Below are 19,025 nucleotides of genomic sequence, written 5' to 3' on the forward strand. Positions count from 1 at the left end.
GCGCATGGAGGCTAAGAGCCTGCAAGGGGTGGTTCCTTCTAGGATGGGTCTCTATCGCCTGCTCGCTGTTAGAACAGCTGTGCAACCACCTGTGCCTGGGTTACCTAATGCGTAGGTGACCCGGGTGGCAGTCTGTTGCTGTGACCCTGTGTGTGTGTGGAAGCGACAGGCGTGCACCTGCAGGCTGCAGCAGAAGAAACACACTGAGCAGAGCCGCCAAGGGGTGACCATGTGCTTTTTAGGACAGAGCACAGTGATGTCAGCACGGGGTCCCAGAGCCCAGCCGGGAAAGCCGTGCATTGAATGAGTTTAAGGCTGGGCACTGCGGGCAGACAGTAGCCCCTCACAGCGGCCTCCACCCTTTGCCTCCCTGAGCCCTGGCCAGGCCGCAACTGCAGCAGTCTGTGCGCTGGCCCTCCTGTCGAGAGGAAGCACGGGCCTGCCTGTGGCCTCCAAGGGCTGCCTTGTGTGAGAAAGTGCTAGAAAGCCTGCAGCTGTGTTAAGCAACTCCAGTCTCCTCTCTGAACAGAGGACTCTCCAGTGGGCGGGCAGGCGCCCGCAGCAGGTCAGAGACCAGGACGCGCACGTGGCTGTGTCAGGCGTGGGGAGCGCCTACCTGATGTGGAAGTTCTGGACGTTGACATTTTTATACGGCGCCGTCTTTCTCTGGCACCAGAGGAGGAGCCCTTCCTTGGCAGAGGTCTCTGCAAAGCATCCAAGGACAGAGAGGTGAGCTCAAAAGTACAGCTCTGAGCAACAGCCCAGGCTGGACAGGACTTGCAGCTCGGGCCTGGGGACAAACAAAGCCCCAGAGGAAGGACAGCAGCAGCAGCAGCTGCTCCAGCGTGGACACGGATGCCCATCCGTCCATCTGCTAACACGGAGCCCAGCTGCAAGAAGCCTTGTCACAGGGACTTCCCCAGAAAATGGCAAGGACGGGATCTGAACCTACTCCCCATCCAGACTAGCCTGTTGTTAGCCCTGGAGACTAGCCTCACAAGTGCCATCTTGTGCTGAATGTTGTGGAGACCCAACAACAGGAACTCCTCCAAACACTGGCCTCACGGCGTTTCTTATTTTGTGGTGCATGTGACATGCACGCACGCAGTGGCTAGGTGGAACTGGCGGCATTCCTGGGTGGCCTAAGCAGGCCAGGACACAGAGCCCCAGTAGGTATCCTCTGGAGTTTGCTCTGCCGGCTGTGGTAAGCTGGAGTCAGGAAGGGCTGTGGGAGATGCCTCACACAGCACGGAAGAGAACGGGAGCGTGGAGACATAACCCTCTCCAGGCACCCCGTCCCGGGAGAGGGGAGGCGCACCCCGCATTCCTTACCTTCCACAGAGATGTCCTGGATGGCGAACCTGAGGATGATGGTCCAGATCATCCCCAGAGTCATCTTTGCATTGCCATCCACAATCTCTGCACACAGGACAAGGAGAAGACAGTCAGCGAGTGCCAGGCTTCCCACCTCACCCCAGCAAAGCCCACCTTGCCAGGAGGATGCACTGAGCATTTGTAGACAGCACTGCCGTGGAAGCCTGGGGCGCTGTCCCGGGGTCTCTGCACACACGCTTCCTAGTCACCAAGGCCTTCCCCCTGGCCAGCTCACAGCACTGCGCCTCTCAAGGCTGTCCAAGCCTGTGGTCTTCACCTTAAACTGGTCACCCATTACTGTGGTGAAATTCCACCTTTATGTGAGCAGCCTGCACTCGGGGCTAAGTGGGTCTTTGGTCAGTCTATTGGCTGTACTAAGGACCAGCCACTTCCTTTTAGTCACAGGATCTCTAGACAACGCTGGCTCCTAGTGGCCCTGCAGCCTGCCCCTGTGCACAGCAGGTACCCCTACTTAAAGTTCCTTTGCAGTAAACAGTGTGAGGCAAGCACTCTAGGGAAGGCAGGGAAATGCCATATCTGCCCAGTCTTCCCAGGCTCCACAGCTACAGATGCAGATACCACGCAGGCTGCTGGCCCTGCTACAGCCCGGGGCCAAGACGGCTCTCCCACCAGAAAAGTTAAGCTAAGCTTCAAGAGGGCCAGGCTGCTCAGGGGACACAGCCAGCTGCTCAGCTGCCACAGGTACAGGCTGGCCAGGGTTCTGGGAGGGACACATCCACCAGCTGCTTCTGTGGCCCGCAGCTGTCACCCCCTCTCATAGGCCTGGGGAGGAAGCCATGCCCCTCAACTGGCAGACCACGTGAGGGGCCGGGGCCGGCGACCTCAGGCTGCCCTCTGCCCTCGTCTAGGCAGGTGACAGTCATGGGGCCTGGGACAGAATCACCTGGGGCTCGAGAAGCAAACATGTGCAGACCAAGCTTCCCCCCTAATGCAGTGGAGACTGGACGTGAACTGGGCCCCTCCCCTCACCCTCTGTATTTACAGATGGAGGCTCTGAGCAAAACAAACGCAGCTGTGAGAGAACAGGGCTGGAGCGGAGCCCGGAGGAAAGATCCATGGGAAGACAGAAAATCTCTGGGCCTGACTGAATTTTTGGGTTTTTGCTTTTTAAACAAACACCAACTACCTCTACTGTGGCATGCAAGGCTTGGCATCCTCCTCAGAGGTCCAGGCTGGGGCCGGGCCCTGGAACTCAAAAGGCACACATTCTGGCCTATTGTCCTGCCAAATTCTCAGCCCTGTCATTAATGGCAATTAGTTTTCCTTGTTTTTCTCAAAGCTGGGACAACATGGATGTTGAGTAATGCGCAGAGCTGGGAGCCCCGGCTGCTGGCAGCTTCTGGGCTCCGTGGGCCTCACGCCTCATCCAAAGGTGCCTGGAAACTCAACCCCAGGGCCCTAAGGAGCCTGCGCTCCAAGGAGGGGCTCGCTGGGGTTGGTGGCACAGATCGGGGAATCCATTCAGGACAGAGGGATCCTGGGTGTCCAGAGCCTTGTTCAGCTTGTGCAGCTGGAGCAAAGCCTAGGGGCTGACCTTTGACCTTGCGCGTCCTGTTCCAATGCCCTGTTCAGGCTACTACCTCCCTTTTCTCGTTGCATTTCCTTCTCTGCATATGGACCAGGCAGAGGTGTTCTTGGCAGACATAAACCAGGTCCTGTGTTCGGGGCCAGTTCTCAGGGTTTTTCCTCATGCTTGGTGCACACTAGCTTTTGCTTAAGGCTGTAGGGGCTGCGGATCACCCATGCTATCAAGGGCAGTGGCCACCGTTGGCCAGCACCAGCAAAGCTTCCTGCGCTCACTGAGCTCGTGGAAGTCGTGCCTGGGCCTCCCCCGCCCCCGCTCACCTTCCGCCCCGATGGACACCAGCTTGACCCCCTTGCTGGCGATGAAGTCCAGGGCTTTGTTCACGTTGTTGATCTTGTGCACTCGCATCTTGCCCCGCTCGGGCTTTGGCAGCCGCTCCCCTGAGAAGACAGACGGTGAGGGGATCTTTACATCCACCCGAGCCGCTGCAGCCCTGCCACACGGGCCGAAGCCGCCCTCCCGGCGGAGCGGGGGCTGCGCCGTGCGAGCTGAGCCTCACCTGAGATGACCTCCAGCAGCAGCATGAGCTTCAGCCCGTCCCGGAAGTCCTCGTCGATGTTCTCGATCTGAGTGCCAGCCTTCCGCAGGTGGGAGTTGCACCAGGCCGTGAAGGTCTAGGGAAGAGGGAAGGGCGGAGGGTGAGCCAGCACCGGGGCTTCCTACCAACCAGGACAGACCCTGAAGCCTAAAGACAGGGTCTCACGCAGCCCAGGCTGGCCCCGAACGCCGGGTCTCTCTGTCTCCGCTGCCCAAGTGCTGGCATACGGGTGTGTGCCACCACATGCAGCTACACAGTCTTTTCCTGATCTCAGCAGTGATGCGGGCAGGCATCCGCGGGCAGACGCTGGCACAGAGGGAGCGGGCCTTCTTAACCTAGCGCCCTGCTGAGAGGGCCCAGGACAGGAGAGCCATTTGGAGAGCAAAGCATCCTACAAGTCAAGGCGCACTGGCTTTTCTTGGAGCTGAGGTTGCCCAGCAGCCCAGGCGTCCACCATGAGGCCAGGACCCTGAGCCCCAATCTGTGCTGTAGTGTGCTGCCTTGCAGGGCAAACATCTTAGCCCCCCACCATGGCCCATGCGTCCAAGTCTTGGAAACTAGATGCTCCTTAGGGGTGGCAGAAAGGTGAGTGGAAGGCAGCCATATCTGAGAAGTTTCTGAAGACCAGGCAGAAGGCGAAATCTCTGGAATAGAGGCCTGCAAAGCAAGAGGCGGCAGTCCCGGACCCCACCACACTGAAAGCGGTGGCAGAACACCCAAGCGCAGGGCCACTCAGCTCCTGCAAGCTAGGGCGTGTTATCTGTGCCACAGAAGCGCCTCAGATCAGTTAACGCCAACAAGCCTGGGCGTCTTCTGGGGAAGCTGGCCCTCTCCCTCCCACGGCGGGGTCTGGGAAAACCCAAGCCTCTGCTTTCCTCGGAGCCCCCAGAACAGAAATAAGCACCCCGCCAGGGACATGCAGGAGCACATTCCGTGCCTGGGGTGTAAGCACAGGCCACACAGCGTGCCACAGGCTTCTTCCATGGAGCCTCGGCACTGGGCGCCTCCCAGACAGAGACACTGCCTAATAATACACCAGCCTACAGTGAGGACTCGGCAGATGGGGGCTCGTGGAGTGGCCAGACCCCCCCCCCCACTACTGCCATGCAGAGTTCCTTGCCTGAAACACAAAGGCCTCTCCTGGTTATACACTGTTGCTTCTCAACTAACCAGGCCTCTGCTTACTCTGTAGCTTTGCGATGGAACCACCACTAAACGCAGCCAGTGGGGGTGTGGTGGTACATACATGCTTTTAATTCCACCACTCAGGAGGCTGGGGCAGGAAGACCATAGTTTGAGGCCAGCCTGGGCTACATAGCAAGAATTGGTCTCAAAATAATAATAATAAAATAATAAAAATAAAATAATAGCCCGGCATGGTGGCGCACGCCTTTAATCCCAGCACTCAGGAGGCAGAGGTAGGTGAATCGCTGTGAGTTCGAGGCCAGCCTGGTCTACAAAATGAGTCCAGGACAGCCAAGGCTACACAGAGAGACCCTGTCTCGAAAAATCAAAATAAATAAATAAATAAATAAATAAAATAATAACCAATCCCTAAATCCAGCCCACAGTGTGGCTCGTCCTAAGGACTGCTCCACCCGCTCTCCCAGTCTGGTTCTGACTGGGTGCCACTCGGACAGCTTTATGTGGGCCTCACAGCACGTCTTGGTCTCTGACAGGTGTTGCCCACAGCTGCGTGCTCCTCCAAGGGCCCCGGGCGGGCTATCTTGAGCTGTTCGCCCATCTCCTCCCGCTGCAGCCCACTTTTCCCTGCTCCCTCCCCATGCTCTGACAGTTTCCCGGCCTCCCCTCACACGTTCTCTCTTCTGCACCGCAGCAACGAAGATGCTGGAGTAAATAAAGGACCCGGCTGAAAACCCGCGCACTGAGGCTGTGGAGGGCACAGCTCGACCTCTCCTCCTTCCCTGGCTTGAGGCATCCGGTCTCCCACAAGCGGCCGCTCTGTCAGCCGTGGCCCGCATCGTGCAGCCCTCCCCATCCACGTACCTATGTAGTTTTTCCTGGTTTGTTTCATTTTGGGGGGAAGGGGAGTGAGCGGATGGGCAGGCTGACGTCTTGCTCACTGTGTGGCGGGGGCTGGCTTTGAACTCTTTACCTTGAAAGCTTTAGGAGGGCATTCGAGTCCCCCAGAACTAACTAGAATTATACAAAACGGAGCAGTCCTGTGGGCGCTGGGAGCTGACCGCAGGCCCTGGGGGAGTCGGCACCCCTCAGCACTGGCCAGCTCTCCAGCGCTGGCTTTGGACTGTTCTGGTCATCCTGCCTCCACCTCCCAAGTGCTTGGATGACAAGCATGAAGTACCATGCCTGGCCTTTACGTCGTCCCACGGATCCCAGCAGGCACACACCCCACGCTCCTGCCACGTGTAAACTCCTACACGTGTAAACGTGTAAAACATGTATATCTCACATCCTTCTTGCTGCCCAAAACACAGTGGGCAGGTACAGCACCCAGAGGACGGCCTGGGCATGGGTCAGTGGTGGACAGCCTGCCTGCTACACCAAAGGCCTTGGGTCTTGTCCAGAACGCCGCTAATTTCAAGAGAGAAAGTCAGAGGAACGTGGCCCAGAGTGCAGCAGCAGCAGCCGGGGCTGAGCTGGCCGGGTCTCTGCTTTTGATGTGTGTGAAAGATGTTGCTGGACCACAAAGTAACCAAATCACGCCCACCCCAGCACGCAGGAAGGAGGACAGTTCCTGAAGGGTGGGTGAGCTTTCTGGTAGTGAGGTGCTGCTCAGAAGGGTGCCCTGGGCCTGCGTGGGTTGCTCCAGCACGCTGCGGGAGGGGCACAGGCGAGGGTCACGGTGCCAGCGTCTTTGGTATCTGTTGTTTCCAACCATGACTTTACCTAACCCTGGCTGTGGGATGGAGTGAGCAGAGCCTATCTCCTGCCCTTGCCCTATGGAGGAAGGACCAGGGGCCTGGCAGACAGGCAGTGCCAGTCGAATCCTGCACACTGATGGCTTCCTTCCGAGCCAGCCCTCCCTCTACAGATCCTTGGCCCACTCCTGCAGCTTAGAGGGGAGATGAGACTGTGCAGACGTGCCATTCCCACACAGGGGGATGATGAATCGACCTCCTGGTCACGGGTAGGCCACCTGGCCTCACAGGCGCTGCCGCACTACTTGCCCTTGAAACACATCTTCCGTCTCTCCTCATCCCCCTGGCTAGTAAATAAATGAGGGAGCCTGGCCTCTGCCGCTGAGGCAAACTGCCATAACCTTGGGAGAATAAGAAAGTTGAATGGTGACTGTGACCTCTCTTAAGATGAGGATTAAGCCGGGTGATGTGAGCCAGTCACCCTGCACTGGGCCTGGCACAGGAGGCACATGCCAAAGGCTGGTGTGCTGAGTAGCAGCTGTGCCACGCGCATCTGCCGGTCTGACTGCAGAACACAGAGCAGGTGCCAGGAGGAAACCCAGCTCGAGGACAGAGACGAGCTCTCCTCCCCAGCCCTGAAGTACTCCAGGGAACAAGGGCTGTCTGCTGATGTGTGGCTCTCCTGTCCTGAGCTGAGGGCAGGGACATACGGGGAGCAACCAACTGCAGTCACCACAGCTCCATGCAGCAAGACTAGCAAGGGGGCTCTAGGGTTGGAAAAAGACATTAAAAATTCATAGCTTTTTATACTTGGTTACAAAAATAACACTCTGCTCAGATTCCTCCTCTCTCTCCTCAGTTCAGACTAGCACTGTGGGGTGGTGACAGAGGGTGGTTTCTATAGCTGGAGGCCTCGATCCATGTGCCTACCCTAACTTCCTCCACCACGCACAATTCCCAGGCCTGCTTGCAACGATCCAGTTGCCTGGAGTCAGCCATCTGCTAAATGTCTCCAGGCCAGGCCCGTGGAAGGCCTAGCAGAAACCAGACCCCCACAGAAAAGATGGCCATGGAGGCTTTAAACCCAGCACTCCAGAGGCAGGTGGATCCATCTTTGTAAGTTCAAGACAACCAGGGTTAGGTGGAGACCCTGTCTCAAAACAAACAAGGCAACAAACCAATCAACCAAACACCACCTGATGGAAGCTGAGCTGTCAGAGCCTCACCCTGAGCGGGGCCAATACACGGCCAACGCAGCCATACCTCACATCAAGCGGGCCTTACGAGCAGGAGCGGCCACCGTGGCAGGTCAGTTACAGGTAGCTCACTGCCGTGGACACCTCGCATGCCTGTCACATGCTCGCATCTCCGTGCTCGCACTGCTTAGTGAAGCAGGCGCTGTCACTGCTCCTATCTGACAGAAGAGGAGACAGAGAGCGTGCAGCCGAGGCAGCTGCCCACCGTCCCGGACATGTACAGGTGCTGAGGCCTCAGGCCCTCTAAGCACAGCACGTGCGCAGGGTGAGGTGTGAACCAGTAGCGGCAGCAGCGCAGACCTGTGCAAAGGCCCTGTGGCAGACAGGAATGAGACGAAGGAACGGCACTGGCGGGGCAGCTTCCCGGGTCTTCAAAGACCACATGGACTGCTGCGCTGTACACAAGGAGCAGGAGGGCAGGAAGCCACGTCAGGGACTCCTGTGACTCATGTCTGGGCCTCACCACAGAGGAACCGGAGCCACTATGAGACTTCATCAGGAAGGTGCTGCCCCTGCTGCCCTCTGCCTGTCACAATTCCCCACAGAGGAAGCTGCCCCGTGAAGGGAGCCATCCCTGGCCTTTGGCCTAAGTTGGGAGGAAGGATGTGGGCTGCATGCCTTGGAGAAGGCCCGTGGAAGCTCGCCTGCCCTGCCTGCCTGCAGCAAGCTCTAGGAGGCCTAGCGGCGGGAGTGGGCAGGCTTCAGGTACAAGGCCAGTGGTGAGCGGGGTGCCTCCTTGGGGGACCCTAGCTAGGGCTTTCTGCGCTGTCATGCTTGAGGGCTGGGGGAGGGGAAGGCAGCTTTGCATCACTGGTCATAAAGTCCTTCCTGTGTCACAGGGACCCCTCCCAGCCACCAGGCTGTGGTGTGGCTGGGTGAATGAATGGTGGACATTGTTCGGGAGGTGACTTAAGCGGCCCGGAATGTGGCAGCAGTGGGCTTTAATGAGCCTTTCATTGATGATGACGACGCCTCCCCCAACCCAGAGAGGTGAACTCTCATCTCTCTCAGTTGTCCCTGGGCAAGAAGCAAACACTCCAGAAGCCAGTAGCCCAGTGTGGCCGCAGCAGGCTGGGACAGCAAACACAAGAATGGCCTGAGACAGAACACAGCCGGCCGGCTGAAGTGTCCCTTCCATTTTCTCTCTGCCTTGCGAGTACAAAACTCAGCACAGACCTTGTGACGTCTGTCTGGACTTAAAGAGACAGGCTGTGATGTGTCCCAAGGCTGAGGTGCACGTGCTGGCCCTGCTGTGAAGGGACAAAGGCGTCTGGGCGGCCCCGACACACCACACATGTGGATCCCACCCCCTCCTTCCGCTGTGTGCACTGCCACCCACTCGGCAGCCCGCTCTGCTACTGCCTGACCCAGAAGACCGGGCTGCACTTTCCCTCAGCCCAGGGTGAGCTGCAGTGGCCCACAGCAACCTTCCCCGGAGAGCACGAAGGCCAGGCAGAGCAGCCTAGGGTCCTGGGGTTCCAAACCTCATCTCTGAAATACCGTGTTGGGCGTGTTGGGTCTGCAGCTCCACTGGGGTGCCGCCCCACCTCCTGAGCTCCCACCTGGTCTGCCGTGGCCTCTGACAGAGCCCATGGTTCCGCAGAAGGGATGTCCAAGGCTTGGGCATGGAGAGGTGCAGTTATTTATTTCTGGTGTAAACAGCCACCTTTCTTATCGCTGGCTCATCTGTCAGGCTACTGCCAGGCCTCAGGTCAGGCTGGGCCCAGCAAGACAGCCTTTCAGTTCCTGAAAGCAGAGACTGCTCCTGGGCCCTGGGCCTCGTCACCCACTATAAAGGTGCTTTCAGGGCTCAGCCATCTGGAATCTAGGTTACCAGCTGCCCAGGCAAAGAGGTGATTGCTTTGGCTGGTCCACGGGGCCTCCGAACTGGGTAAGCTTGCACCTGTGAGCGATGTGCGGATCCATTACTTGCACCGTATCCCAGAGGGGACGGAACCCAGGGGCCACAGTTAGAAAGCAAGCTGGTAAAGCCATCACAGCATGCTCATGGCCACTCCTGGAAGGGGAGGTCGCGGCAGCACAGGGCAGCCCCTGCAGCAGGGACCAGGACAAAAGCGGGCTGTGGCCTGGCCGCCTCATGACAACACAGCTTAACTTGAAAGCAATCACAGTGAAATATGGCATGCTTCTCGTGTTCTGCTCTGAAGCTGCCTTATTCGGCATTTTCTCGGCCGACACAAAAAGGCTGACTGCCTTCCCCTCTGGAGGAGGCATAAACACTGTCAAGTGCAGTCGTGAGCATTCCAAAGGTCCTGCGTGTCTGTCCAGGAACCAGCCCCCAGCCCCCAGCCCGCAGCCGGCGGTCCAGCCAGGGCCAGTCTCTTTCAATCGTGTCAGAGAGCACGCACGCCCCTACGGACTTTGGAGTGCAGTCCTTCCTCCTGAGAAATGCTGGCCCAAGCCTTTCTTCTGGTTTGTCAGAGGGCTGGGTGTCACTCAGCACCGCCTCCCCATGCCACCGTCTCACAGCACTGTTATTGGAACTTGCACTACCTGTTCACAAGCAGTCTGCACACCACACACAAGAACTGATGCCGTCTGTGTCTGGGGACCCTTCTGGGGGAATGGGGCCTTGTGAGGAAGGTCAGGGTTGGGGCGTTTCACAGTCAGCCATTTTGCTCTTAGTGCTTTCATTTGTTTGCTAGCTCATTTGTTTGTTACAGGGCCTCACAAAGCCTAGGCTGGCCTCAAACATACAATGCTCCTGGCCTCAGCCTTCCAAGTGCTGGGACCACAGGCTCGCACCACCGCGCCAGGCCGGACACCCCCCACCCCCGTGTCAGGCTGGACTTTATGTTTCTCTTCCTGTCCTATACTGAGCAGAATCATTATGGGGGGATAAAATTACAGGAAGTCACAAAAATAATCTTGAAATATATATATATTCTGTAAGCAAGCCAGGGAAGACAATGCTGTCTGTCACTCCAATGGAGGAGAAGCAGCCTGAGCTACAGAGTAAGACCATGTCTCAAAAACCAAGAAAACCCAGCACCGTCCCACGCCTGGTGGAGTTAGGGGGCAATCAGGAGAGGTGCTGCTCACTGCTACCACGCAGCGCTTTGGAGCATGCCAATCCTCAGCGCCGGCGCCACAGGTGAAGCCAGGCCCTTCTGGGGTTTGCCAAGTTGTTGGCTGTGCTATCAAACAAACAGAGGGCACTGGCACTGTGGCCCCGTCTATGTTCCTCCTGGCACTCGGGAGGTAGAGGCAGGAGGACGGGGGCTCAAGGTCACCCCTGGCTACACCGCCTGGACTATATGAGACAAACAGACAAAATAAACAAAGGGGAAACGTAAATCAATAAAGACAAAAGAGGGTCAGGGTTGTGCGCTTCCTGTTTCCAAGGGCCGAGGCTGCGCTCCACAGTCGGGGGGGGGGGGGGGGGGCAGCCTCGAGGACACCCGCAGGGCGCTGGAACAGGAGTGTCAGGTCTGGGTTAGAGAGAAACCTTCAGAAAGATCCTTCAAACCGGCAGTTTTCCACGTGGCAATATGCGAGAAGCACCTGCCAGCGCATCTCCCTTTCTCACCAACCCAGGAAGAATTTTCTAGACCACGGGCGTATTTGGACTCTTCTTTCTCCCCAGCCCCTTTTCTTTTTAGATAGGGCCTCACTATGTAGACCAGACAGACAAGCCTGAAACGCAGAGAGATCCGGCTGCCGCTATGTCTTGAGTGCTAGCCTTTCAAGGTATGTGCTACCATACCTGGCCTTCTGCACGCTTCTTAAAATACATGGTTTGCAGAGTCAGTGTTGCTTCTAGGGGATGTAATTCACATAACTTAAGATTAATCCTTTAAAAATTCAAGTCAGTCCAGGTGTGGTAATGCACACCTTTAATCCCAGCACTCAGGAGGCAGAGGCAGGTGGATCGCTGTGAGTTCGAGGCCAGCCTGTTCTACAGAGTGAGTCCAGGACAGCCAAGGCTACACAGAGAGACCCTGTCTTGAAAAACAGAGGGGGGGTGGGGAGACAGAGACAGAGACAGACAGACGTGCTGCTCTTGCAGAGGGCTGGATCTCAGCGCCCAGCACCCAGCCGGAGAGCTCATGATCACCTCAAGTCCCAGCTCCAAAGGGACACCTCACTTCTGGACTTGGCCAGCAGCTGCACTCAGGGGCTTACACCCACACACAGTATGTAGTTGAAAATAATAAAAATTTAGCTTAAAAAAATCCCATGGTAGGGTTGGAGAGATGGCTCAGAGGTTAAGAGCGCTGACTGATCTGAGTTCACAACCATCTATAGTGAGATCTGGTGCCCTCTTCTGGCCTGCAGGTGTACATGCAGGTACAACACAGTATACATAGTAAATAAAATTTTAAAAATAATCTCATGGTCATATTCAGCATGCAAGTGTCTCTACCATCTATCTATTTCCGGGACATCTGCGTCACTGAAAACTGTAGCCGTCACTGCCCTGAGGCAGCAGCAGCCCACTTCCTATCTCTGTGGAGTTGCCTCTTTTGGACATTGCATACAAAAGACAGTGTGCAGCTTTTCCGAGCTAGCTTCTTCCTAGTAAGTCTTCCTAGTATGTCTTCAGCATGTTGAGTCATGTATGCGTCTGCTAACACTCCCTTTCCAAAAGCCTTCTGCCACGTGGCTATGGACAGTGGCTGTCAAGTCATCCTTGGGGTCTAACAAGTGGGGATTCTAGGCTGATGGCTTCCCAAAGAGACTTTGGCATCTCACATTCCTACCAAGAATTCCAGTCCCATCAGCTCCTCCCCAGACGGCGCTCCAGCCTGGCCCTTTTATTCCTGACGTCTCGCTGTGGGCTTCTGTTTTGCTGTGGCGGTGCTGGGGTCAAACCCAGGGCCTACGGCGTGCTGGGCAGGCACCTGACCTGAAACTACTCTCCCCGCTCCTCCTGCTCTCACTGCTGATGTCAGACACCTGGACAAGGGCGTCCTGGACACTTGTTTAGCTTTAAAGGCATGCCGATTTTAAATTTTCATTTTTATTGCTAAGGTGCAGGATATTACATCGTGTCTGCGTAATACTTAAGAGAAACGCCATGTCGTTTTCCTAATGTCTTTGGGCTGAGGACTCCCTGCCGTATCTAATCACCGCCACCTAACTCGAGCGTCGTCTGCTTCTGGAAGAGCTCTGAGGCACGGAGAGCCACCTCTGGGGTGTGATGAGGGATGCAGCACCATTCTGCACGTGGTGCTCAACTGTTCAGGCACTATTTGTTGGAAGACGATTCTTGAACAGGGCGGTGGTGTCGCACACCTTTAGTCACAGCACTCCAGGGGCAGGGGCAGTAGATCTCTTCAGTTTGAGGCTAGCCTGGTCTACAGACTGAGTTCCAGAACAGACAGGGCTACACAGAGAGCCCCTATGGGGGGAGGGGGGGTGGACGCTGTCCTCTTCCCCATTTAAGTTGTCTTGCATCTAAAAACCAACTAACCATAGACGTATGGAACCTGGGGCGCTTCGCTTTCTCCCCGCCCCCTTTCCTTCCCCTGGTTTTTTGAGACGGATTCTCCGTGTTACCCTGGATGTTCTAGACCTTGCTCTGTAAACCAGGCTGGCCTTGAACTCAGAGGTCCACTTGCCTCTGCCTCCCTAGTGCTGGCTCAGTAAGCAAGTAAAGACAATTTGCTGCCAAGCCTAATGACCCATGTGCTGCAGGAGGGAACTGGCTCGGGGTTGCTCTCTGGCTTCCCAGGCGTGCCATGGCATGTGCACACACACTAAATACATTTAATAGAAAAGACTCCCAGAATTTTACCTAAGGCCAAATGAGTCAGCGTCCCTGGCGGTGGATCCCAGACAGTGACACTTGACAACACTCATCAGGTGACATAGGACGTCAGGGCTGAGACAAGCCACTCTAGCCTGCTCTGTTAGACACAGGGATTTGAGCCTCAGCAAAGAGGACTTGCTGCTGGGCTCGTGAGACCAGGAGATCCAAGCGATGGAGCAGGGACTGGCAGCCTGGGGTTGGAAGGTGCTCAAGCTGTCCCTGCCAGGTCACACAGACTTTTCCGGAGCCACCTCACACAGAGGGAACTAGTCAAGCAACCCAAGGCTATTCGGGTTACAAGGCACAGAGCTGGGTCCTCCCTAAGGAGGTGTGTCAGCTTCCCAAGGCAAAGTCCACCTGTCTAGGAAGAAACTAGCCTGATTTAGAGTCAGGAGTGGGACAGAGGACAGAATGAGGAGGCAGATTTAGCCCTCGCCACCATGATTTTTTTCCCCAGAGGGAAGGAAATGGGTGAGGCCTACCTTGAGAGCTAGGCTGAAAACGAAACTTCCACTCCCCAAGGTTTTAAAATTAGGGCCCTGCCCACTCCCCCTGGCATTCTGCTGGGAAGGCCCACAGGTAGGGCCCTTCTCACCTGGAGGACAGGGAGCCAGCTCCAAGGACAAAAAGCCCATTTGTCTTCCATGCTTTCAGCTGAGCTCAGGTTTCTTGGTGAGGGTTGGGGACTAAATATCTGGTTAAACTCTGATCCTTCAAAAAGATAGCCGAGGCAGCTGATTCTGACCTGGACACTATGGTACCAGAGACCCAGTGTTAGAATTCAGGCTTTGCTCATCCAGACAAGACGGGATGAAATCAGACAGGCGCTGATGGGCTGTGATGTAGGAAGTCCCCATAGGTCCTGAGTGCCACTGGCCAGGGAGTCAGGGCCCCAGGGACGAGAGCAAGCACCCACTCCCCCTGTCCATCCAGACACCAGCAGGGAATGTGCTTTTTGCTGGTGCTCACAGCCCCGGGAGACTGGGGGGCTGTTAACAACTGGACCGGGTTCACCTCTGCAAGGAAAATTTCAGTGGCTGGTTCCCCCCATTTTTGGGGGTATTCAGATCCCAGCTCACAGCATTCTCCTGCGGAAGTGGAAGCAGACTAGACCTGGATGGAGCGTGGCCCACAGAGCCAGGGAGGAGACTGGACATGGATGGAGCGTGGGCCACAGAGCCCAGGGAGGAGACTGGACATGGATGGAGCGTGGGCCACAGAGCCAGGGAGGAGACTGGACATGGATGGAGCGTGGCCCACAGAGCCAGGGAGGAGACTGGACATGGATGGAGCGTGGCCCACAGAGCCCAGGGAGGAGACTGGACATGGATGGAGCATGGGCCCATGGAGCCAAGGGAGCCACCTGGACATGGATGGAACGTGGGCCCACAGAGCCCATGGTAGAGAAAAATGAGTCTAGAGATCTGTGGCCTCGAACCCCTCAGGGGACACAGGAGGCGAGTACAGATGTCTTGCAAGTGCTGCTGTAATGCCTTCCTGTCCTCTGAGCCTGAGGTTACAAGGTTAGAACCCGAGGAAAATGCAGGGCTCCACACCTGCCTCTGCGTCCGTCCAAGGACAAGCGGCGGGGCCGCAGGGTGCTGCTGACCAGCATGCCTCCCCTCAGAGAGCCCTGGTGAGAGTGAGGGAGCCCTGCCCACCTGGAAGACGCTGCACCCCTCCTGTGCAGGTTGCCAAGGGGCAACTGGTGGAGCTAGGCATTATCTAAGCTTGCCCCAGCCTTGGGTGACTGGGCGTTGGCTGGTCCCTGGTCTGGAGATGCTGTGAGGTACACAATTTGTGGGTTAAGCACTCTGGGTTTAGGGGTCTCCCCACCTCTGCACACATATTCAGTCTATTTCAGACTCCAAGGATGTAAAACCTAGACCAACAATAGAATGGCGTCTGGGGAGAATTTTAAAAAAGAAAAACCAAGATCAGATTCTATAGTCAGAGAGTAATTACAGGACTAGGAGGGCCCAGCAGGGAGCGGCTGAAGCCTCTGACTCACAGCTGGCTCGCACTGCCCACACACCTTCCCAGCCTGGTCCTGGCATGTGAGCAGACCGCTGGTTGGCTGTCCCGAGGAGGAGGGGGCTCGGGTGCGCTGGGGCAGAGCATACAGCTGGCCGCAGCGTGGCAGGCTGGCACCCTCTGCTCTGAGGACGGCACAGGGCACCATTTTCCATTTCAACACAGGAGGGCATTGGGCACAAGGGCTTTGTGCCCTCCTAAGCTCACCCTCAAAGCTACGGAGAGGTGTTTTGTGACTGGGTGGGGTGTTGCATTAACCCAAGCATAATTATACAAATGACCCGTGGCTCTTGAGAGTCCCTGTGTGGGGGATTTGTCGCCTAGGCTGTGGTTTTACAGGTAAGGCTCCCGACCACTAACTAGCCAAGACTGCCATACAATGTCAGCCGCCTGCCTCAGTCTCCCGTTAAGCTCCCCATCTGACGCCCAGGAAGGCACTGGCCCAGTGGCAGTCTCAGGCCCTCAGGCAGATTCCCAGCGCAGACAGTGTGTGGTGCCTGCAGTGCAGGGCGAATCACAGCAGAGGGAGGGCAAGCCGGGTGACCAGGCGAGAATCAGAGCTCCTGAGGTAGCCTGGTTACCTTGACATTCCTGCGATTCTGCCAAGGTAAAAAGTAACCCAAGCAGTTTGCCTTATATGGGCACAATGACAGATTTCAACACAGTGTGTTAACTGACCCTGCATCAAATCCAGTCCAGGTTGCTCGGGCGACACCAGATAAAGCTGCTCTGAGAGTATAGGAAATAACAACTTCTGACAGCCTGTGGCCAGTGACTCACGGCTTTTATGTGACTTTTAGACAGGGGGAGGGGTGAGTGGCCTGCGGACCAAGAGGCTCCGCCTGGCACCTGGTGGGGAGACCCGGCTTAAGGCCTGAGGACACCGCTCAGGCTGCGCTAGAACAGCACATCTCTTCCGGGTGCTGAGAGCCTGGTGCCTGCCGGGAGGCAGGGCTCTCCAGGCTGACAGGACAGACAGGCAGTGTGAGCACAGGGCTCCTTCATAAGGGACCAGCAAGAAGTCGAGACTGCAGGACTACACATGCCAGCCTGGGCTACACAAAGACCCTGGGCCTTTGTTTCGCTTAAAAACAAAACAAAATGAATAAAAAGATATGTGTAAGAACCAAAGAAGCCAGCTGGGCTTTGCAGGGATCCTCAGAGCTACCCCAGGGCCGCAGCCCCAGGTCCCTAGAAGAACCACCACTCTGACCCAGCCTCCATCCACTCCAGTTTACAAAGGTGCTCAACATCTGCCATGCGCTGACGACTCCCATAGGCACGAGCCGTGTGTGTGTGTGTGTGTGTGCGCGCGCGCGCGCACACACACACAAGCACTCAAAGAGCAAAACAGAGAAACCCACAGCAGGAGAGAGGGAGCACTAGGCGCTGGCTCACACCGCGGCGCTGGCTCACACCAGGCGGGTTTCTGCTAGGGTAAGGGAAAGCCTTTGAAGGTGCGCTAAGGGAAGACCAGGCGCAGGTGTATGGTAAAGTGTCTCCCCCTGTGGGTGGGCGGAGCAAAGCGGAATGTCTTGGACTAGACTTCTTGAAGAGGACGGGACCCTGGGAGACTGCAGTCCGTTCTGCAGACAGCCGGAGCAGGGCCTCCTTCTGCAGAACTCTCCCTACAAGAGCCAGGGGCACTAGGAGACTTCTGCACTGCTGTGCTCCCAGTGCACCCAGTGGGTGCCTCCAAGGCTCACCCACCCCATGCAGCCAGTGACTACAATGGGCCAAGAGCAATAGCGGCAGCGAAATGAAGCCATAACAGTGACTTTTATTTGTTTGTTTATTATTTATTTTGGTTTTTCAAGACAGGGTTTCTCTGTGTAGCCTTGGCTGTCCTAGATTCACTTTGTAGACCAGGCTGGCCTCGAACTCACAGAGATCCACCTGCCTCTGCCTCCCGGGTGCTGGGATTAAAGGTGTGCGCTGCCACCGCCTGGCAATTCCAGGGGCCTCTATGCACTCTCCTGGCTTCCCGGGCATCAGGCATACGTGCCAGTGCACAGATATTCATGTGAGTAAAACACCCATTACATAGGAAATAAAATTGTAAAATATATTTAAATATTTTACATATATATAAACCTTCTCCTTGACCCAGCTAATAGTGAATTTTAAAACTGTCCCAACAATGAGGTGCAGGGTCCCAGTGCCCTATATCTCAGTAGTTTCTTGTCTTGCGTGTTTTCTCTCGTTTGTTTCTGCGGTGCTAGGGACTGATCCCGGGGCCCTGCACACGCTCGGCAAGCACTGTACCCGAGGAACACCTCCAGCCTTCAGGAGCTCTTGTCTAATTTGTAACATGGCAGACCCATGTGAGACTCAATTTGAAAAGCGGCTGCTTTGTTGTGACATCTTAGTTTTGAGTCTTAAGTCCTCTGTACAAAACCTGTTCTAGATGCTCGCAGGCTATAGCCTGTATCCCCCTGGGGAGGTGAGGAGTTCGGAGGTACCCGCCCCCTCCCCAGCCTCTCTGCTCCTTTGCTATACAGGTCGCAAGCAGCACACAGACTGCAACCCAGGCCTCCATGGCCCAGGCCACTCCCCTATGCACGGAAGGTCTCAAACCCCGTTGAGGGTCCAGGGACAACAGTTGGGCCCTGACAGGAGAGGTGGGGAAGGGGCAGCCTGGCTCTACAGCAGAGCTGCAAAGCCGGGGAGCCCTTCTTCTCGGGAGAGAAAGCCTCTTGCAATGACCGCCTCTCTAGCCTCAACACCATCTCCTCAAGAACCAGTAGCTGCCCCGCTACCAGCGCTGAGAATCAGGACATGGAAGGAGACGCTGGTAAGCCGGTCACTGCAGGGCAGTGTGATACAAGGACAGAGGTGAGCCGACACCTGATAGGACCTGAAAGAGGAGCTGTGCTGATGCGTGGTGGCCTGGGACGAAGGTCGCCCACAGTCAGAACACTGATGGGAACTCACAAGGGAACAGAAGCTAAGGACCCCAGAGAGCAGTGGCAGGGCTCGGCACCTAGGGAGCCAGACATTTTGACAACTCTCCAAAGATCAGCGTGCGTGCGTGTGCGCGTGTGCGCGCGGTGGAGAGAAGTTGGGGAGAGCAAGGATTGTTCTCTGTGCAGCTGGGAGCAGAGCAGGCTAACTCAGGGCGACCTGATTAGACAGTCTCAGAAAGACAATGCTCAGCAAGGAATCAAGACCGTCGGGGAGAGTGGAGTCAAGCCAGGCGGGGCACTGCAGGAGGAAGCAGAGCAGTGAAGACCCCAGACCCCGCACACCAGGCATGCAGGGCGGCTCTCACTCGGAGGGTTGCTGCAGCTGTAGCATCCTCACTTTCTACTACCCACCATATGGGGCAATGGAAGGCACATTCTAGAATAGGAAAAAGGCCAGGATTCTAGAATAGTCTAAGCAGTAGTCCTCAGCCTTCCTGATGCTGCCACATTTTAATACAGCTACTCATGCTGTGGTGACTCCAACCGTAAAATTATTTTTGCTACTTCATAACTGTAATTCTGCTAGTTATGAATCGTAATACAAATATGTATGTTTCCCACGGTCTTAAGTGACCCCTGTGAAACCCTGCAATGGGCCTCGACCCACAGGTTGAGAGCTGCTGGCTAGAGAAAGA

General features: G+C 56.2%; 1 protein-coding gene across 6 annotated transcripts in view; it reads right to left on the reverse strand.

Annotated features, from left to right (window-relative positions):
- The window catches only part of ACTN4 (actinin alpha 4), a 65,722-nt gene that overhangs the window by 19,154 nt on the left and 27,543 nt on the right, over positions 1-19,025 (reverse strand). For all 6 annotated transcript variants that reach the window (XM_084770545.1, XM_084770547.1, XM_084770543.1 and 3 more), the window contains exons 2-5: positions 3,480-3,594; positions 3,241-3,360; positions 1,333-1,419; positions 617-704 (exon numbers count right to left, since the gene is read on the reverse strand). In XM_084770545.1, the coding sequence (XP_084626671.1) occupies positions 617-704; positions 1,333-1,419; positions 3,241-3,360; positions 3,480-3,594 (410 nt within the window). The remainder of the gene's footprint in view (positions 1-616; positions 705-1,332; positions 1,420-3,240; positions 3,361-3,479; positions 3,595-19,025) is intronic.

This window comes from Acomys minous (assembly GCF_964271855.1).
Source record: "Acomys minous genome assembly, chromosome: 20".
Classification (NCBI taxonomy): domain Eukaryota; kingdom Metazoa; phylum Chordata; class Mammalia; order Rodentia; family Muridae; genus Acomys; species Acomys minous.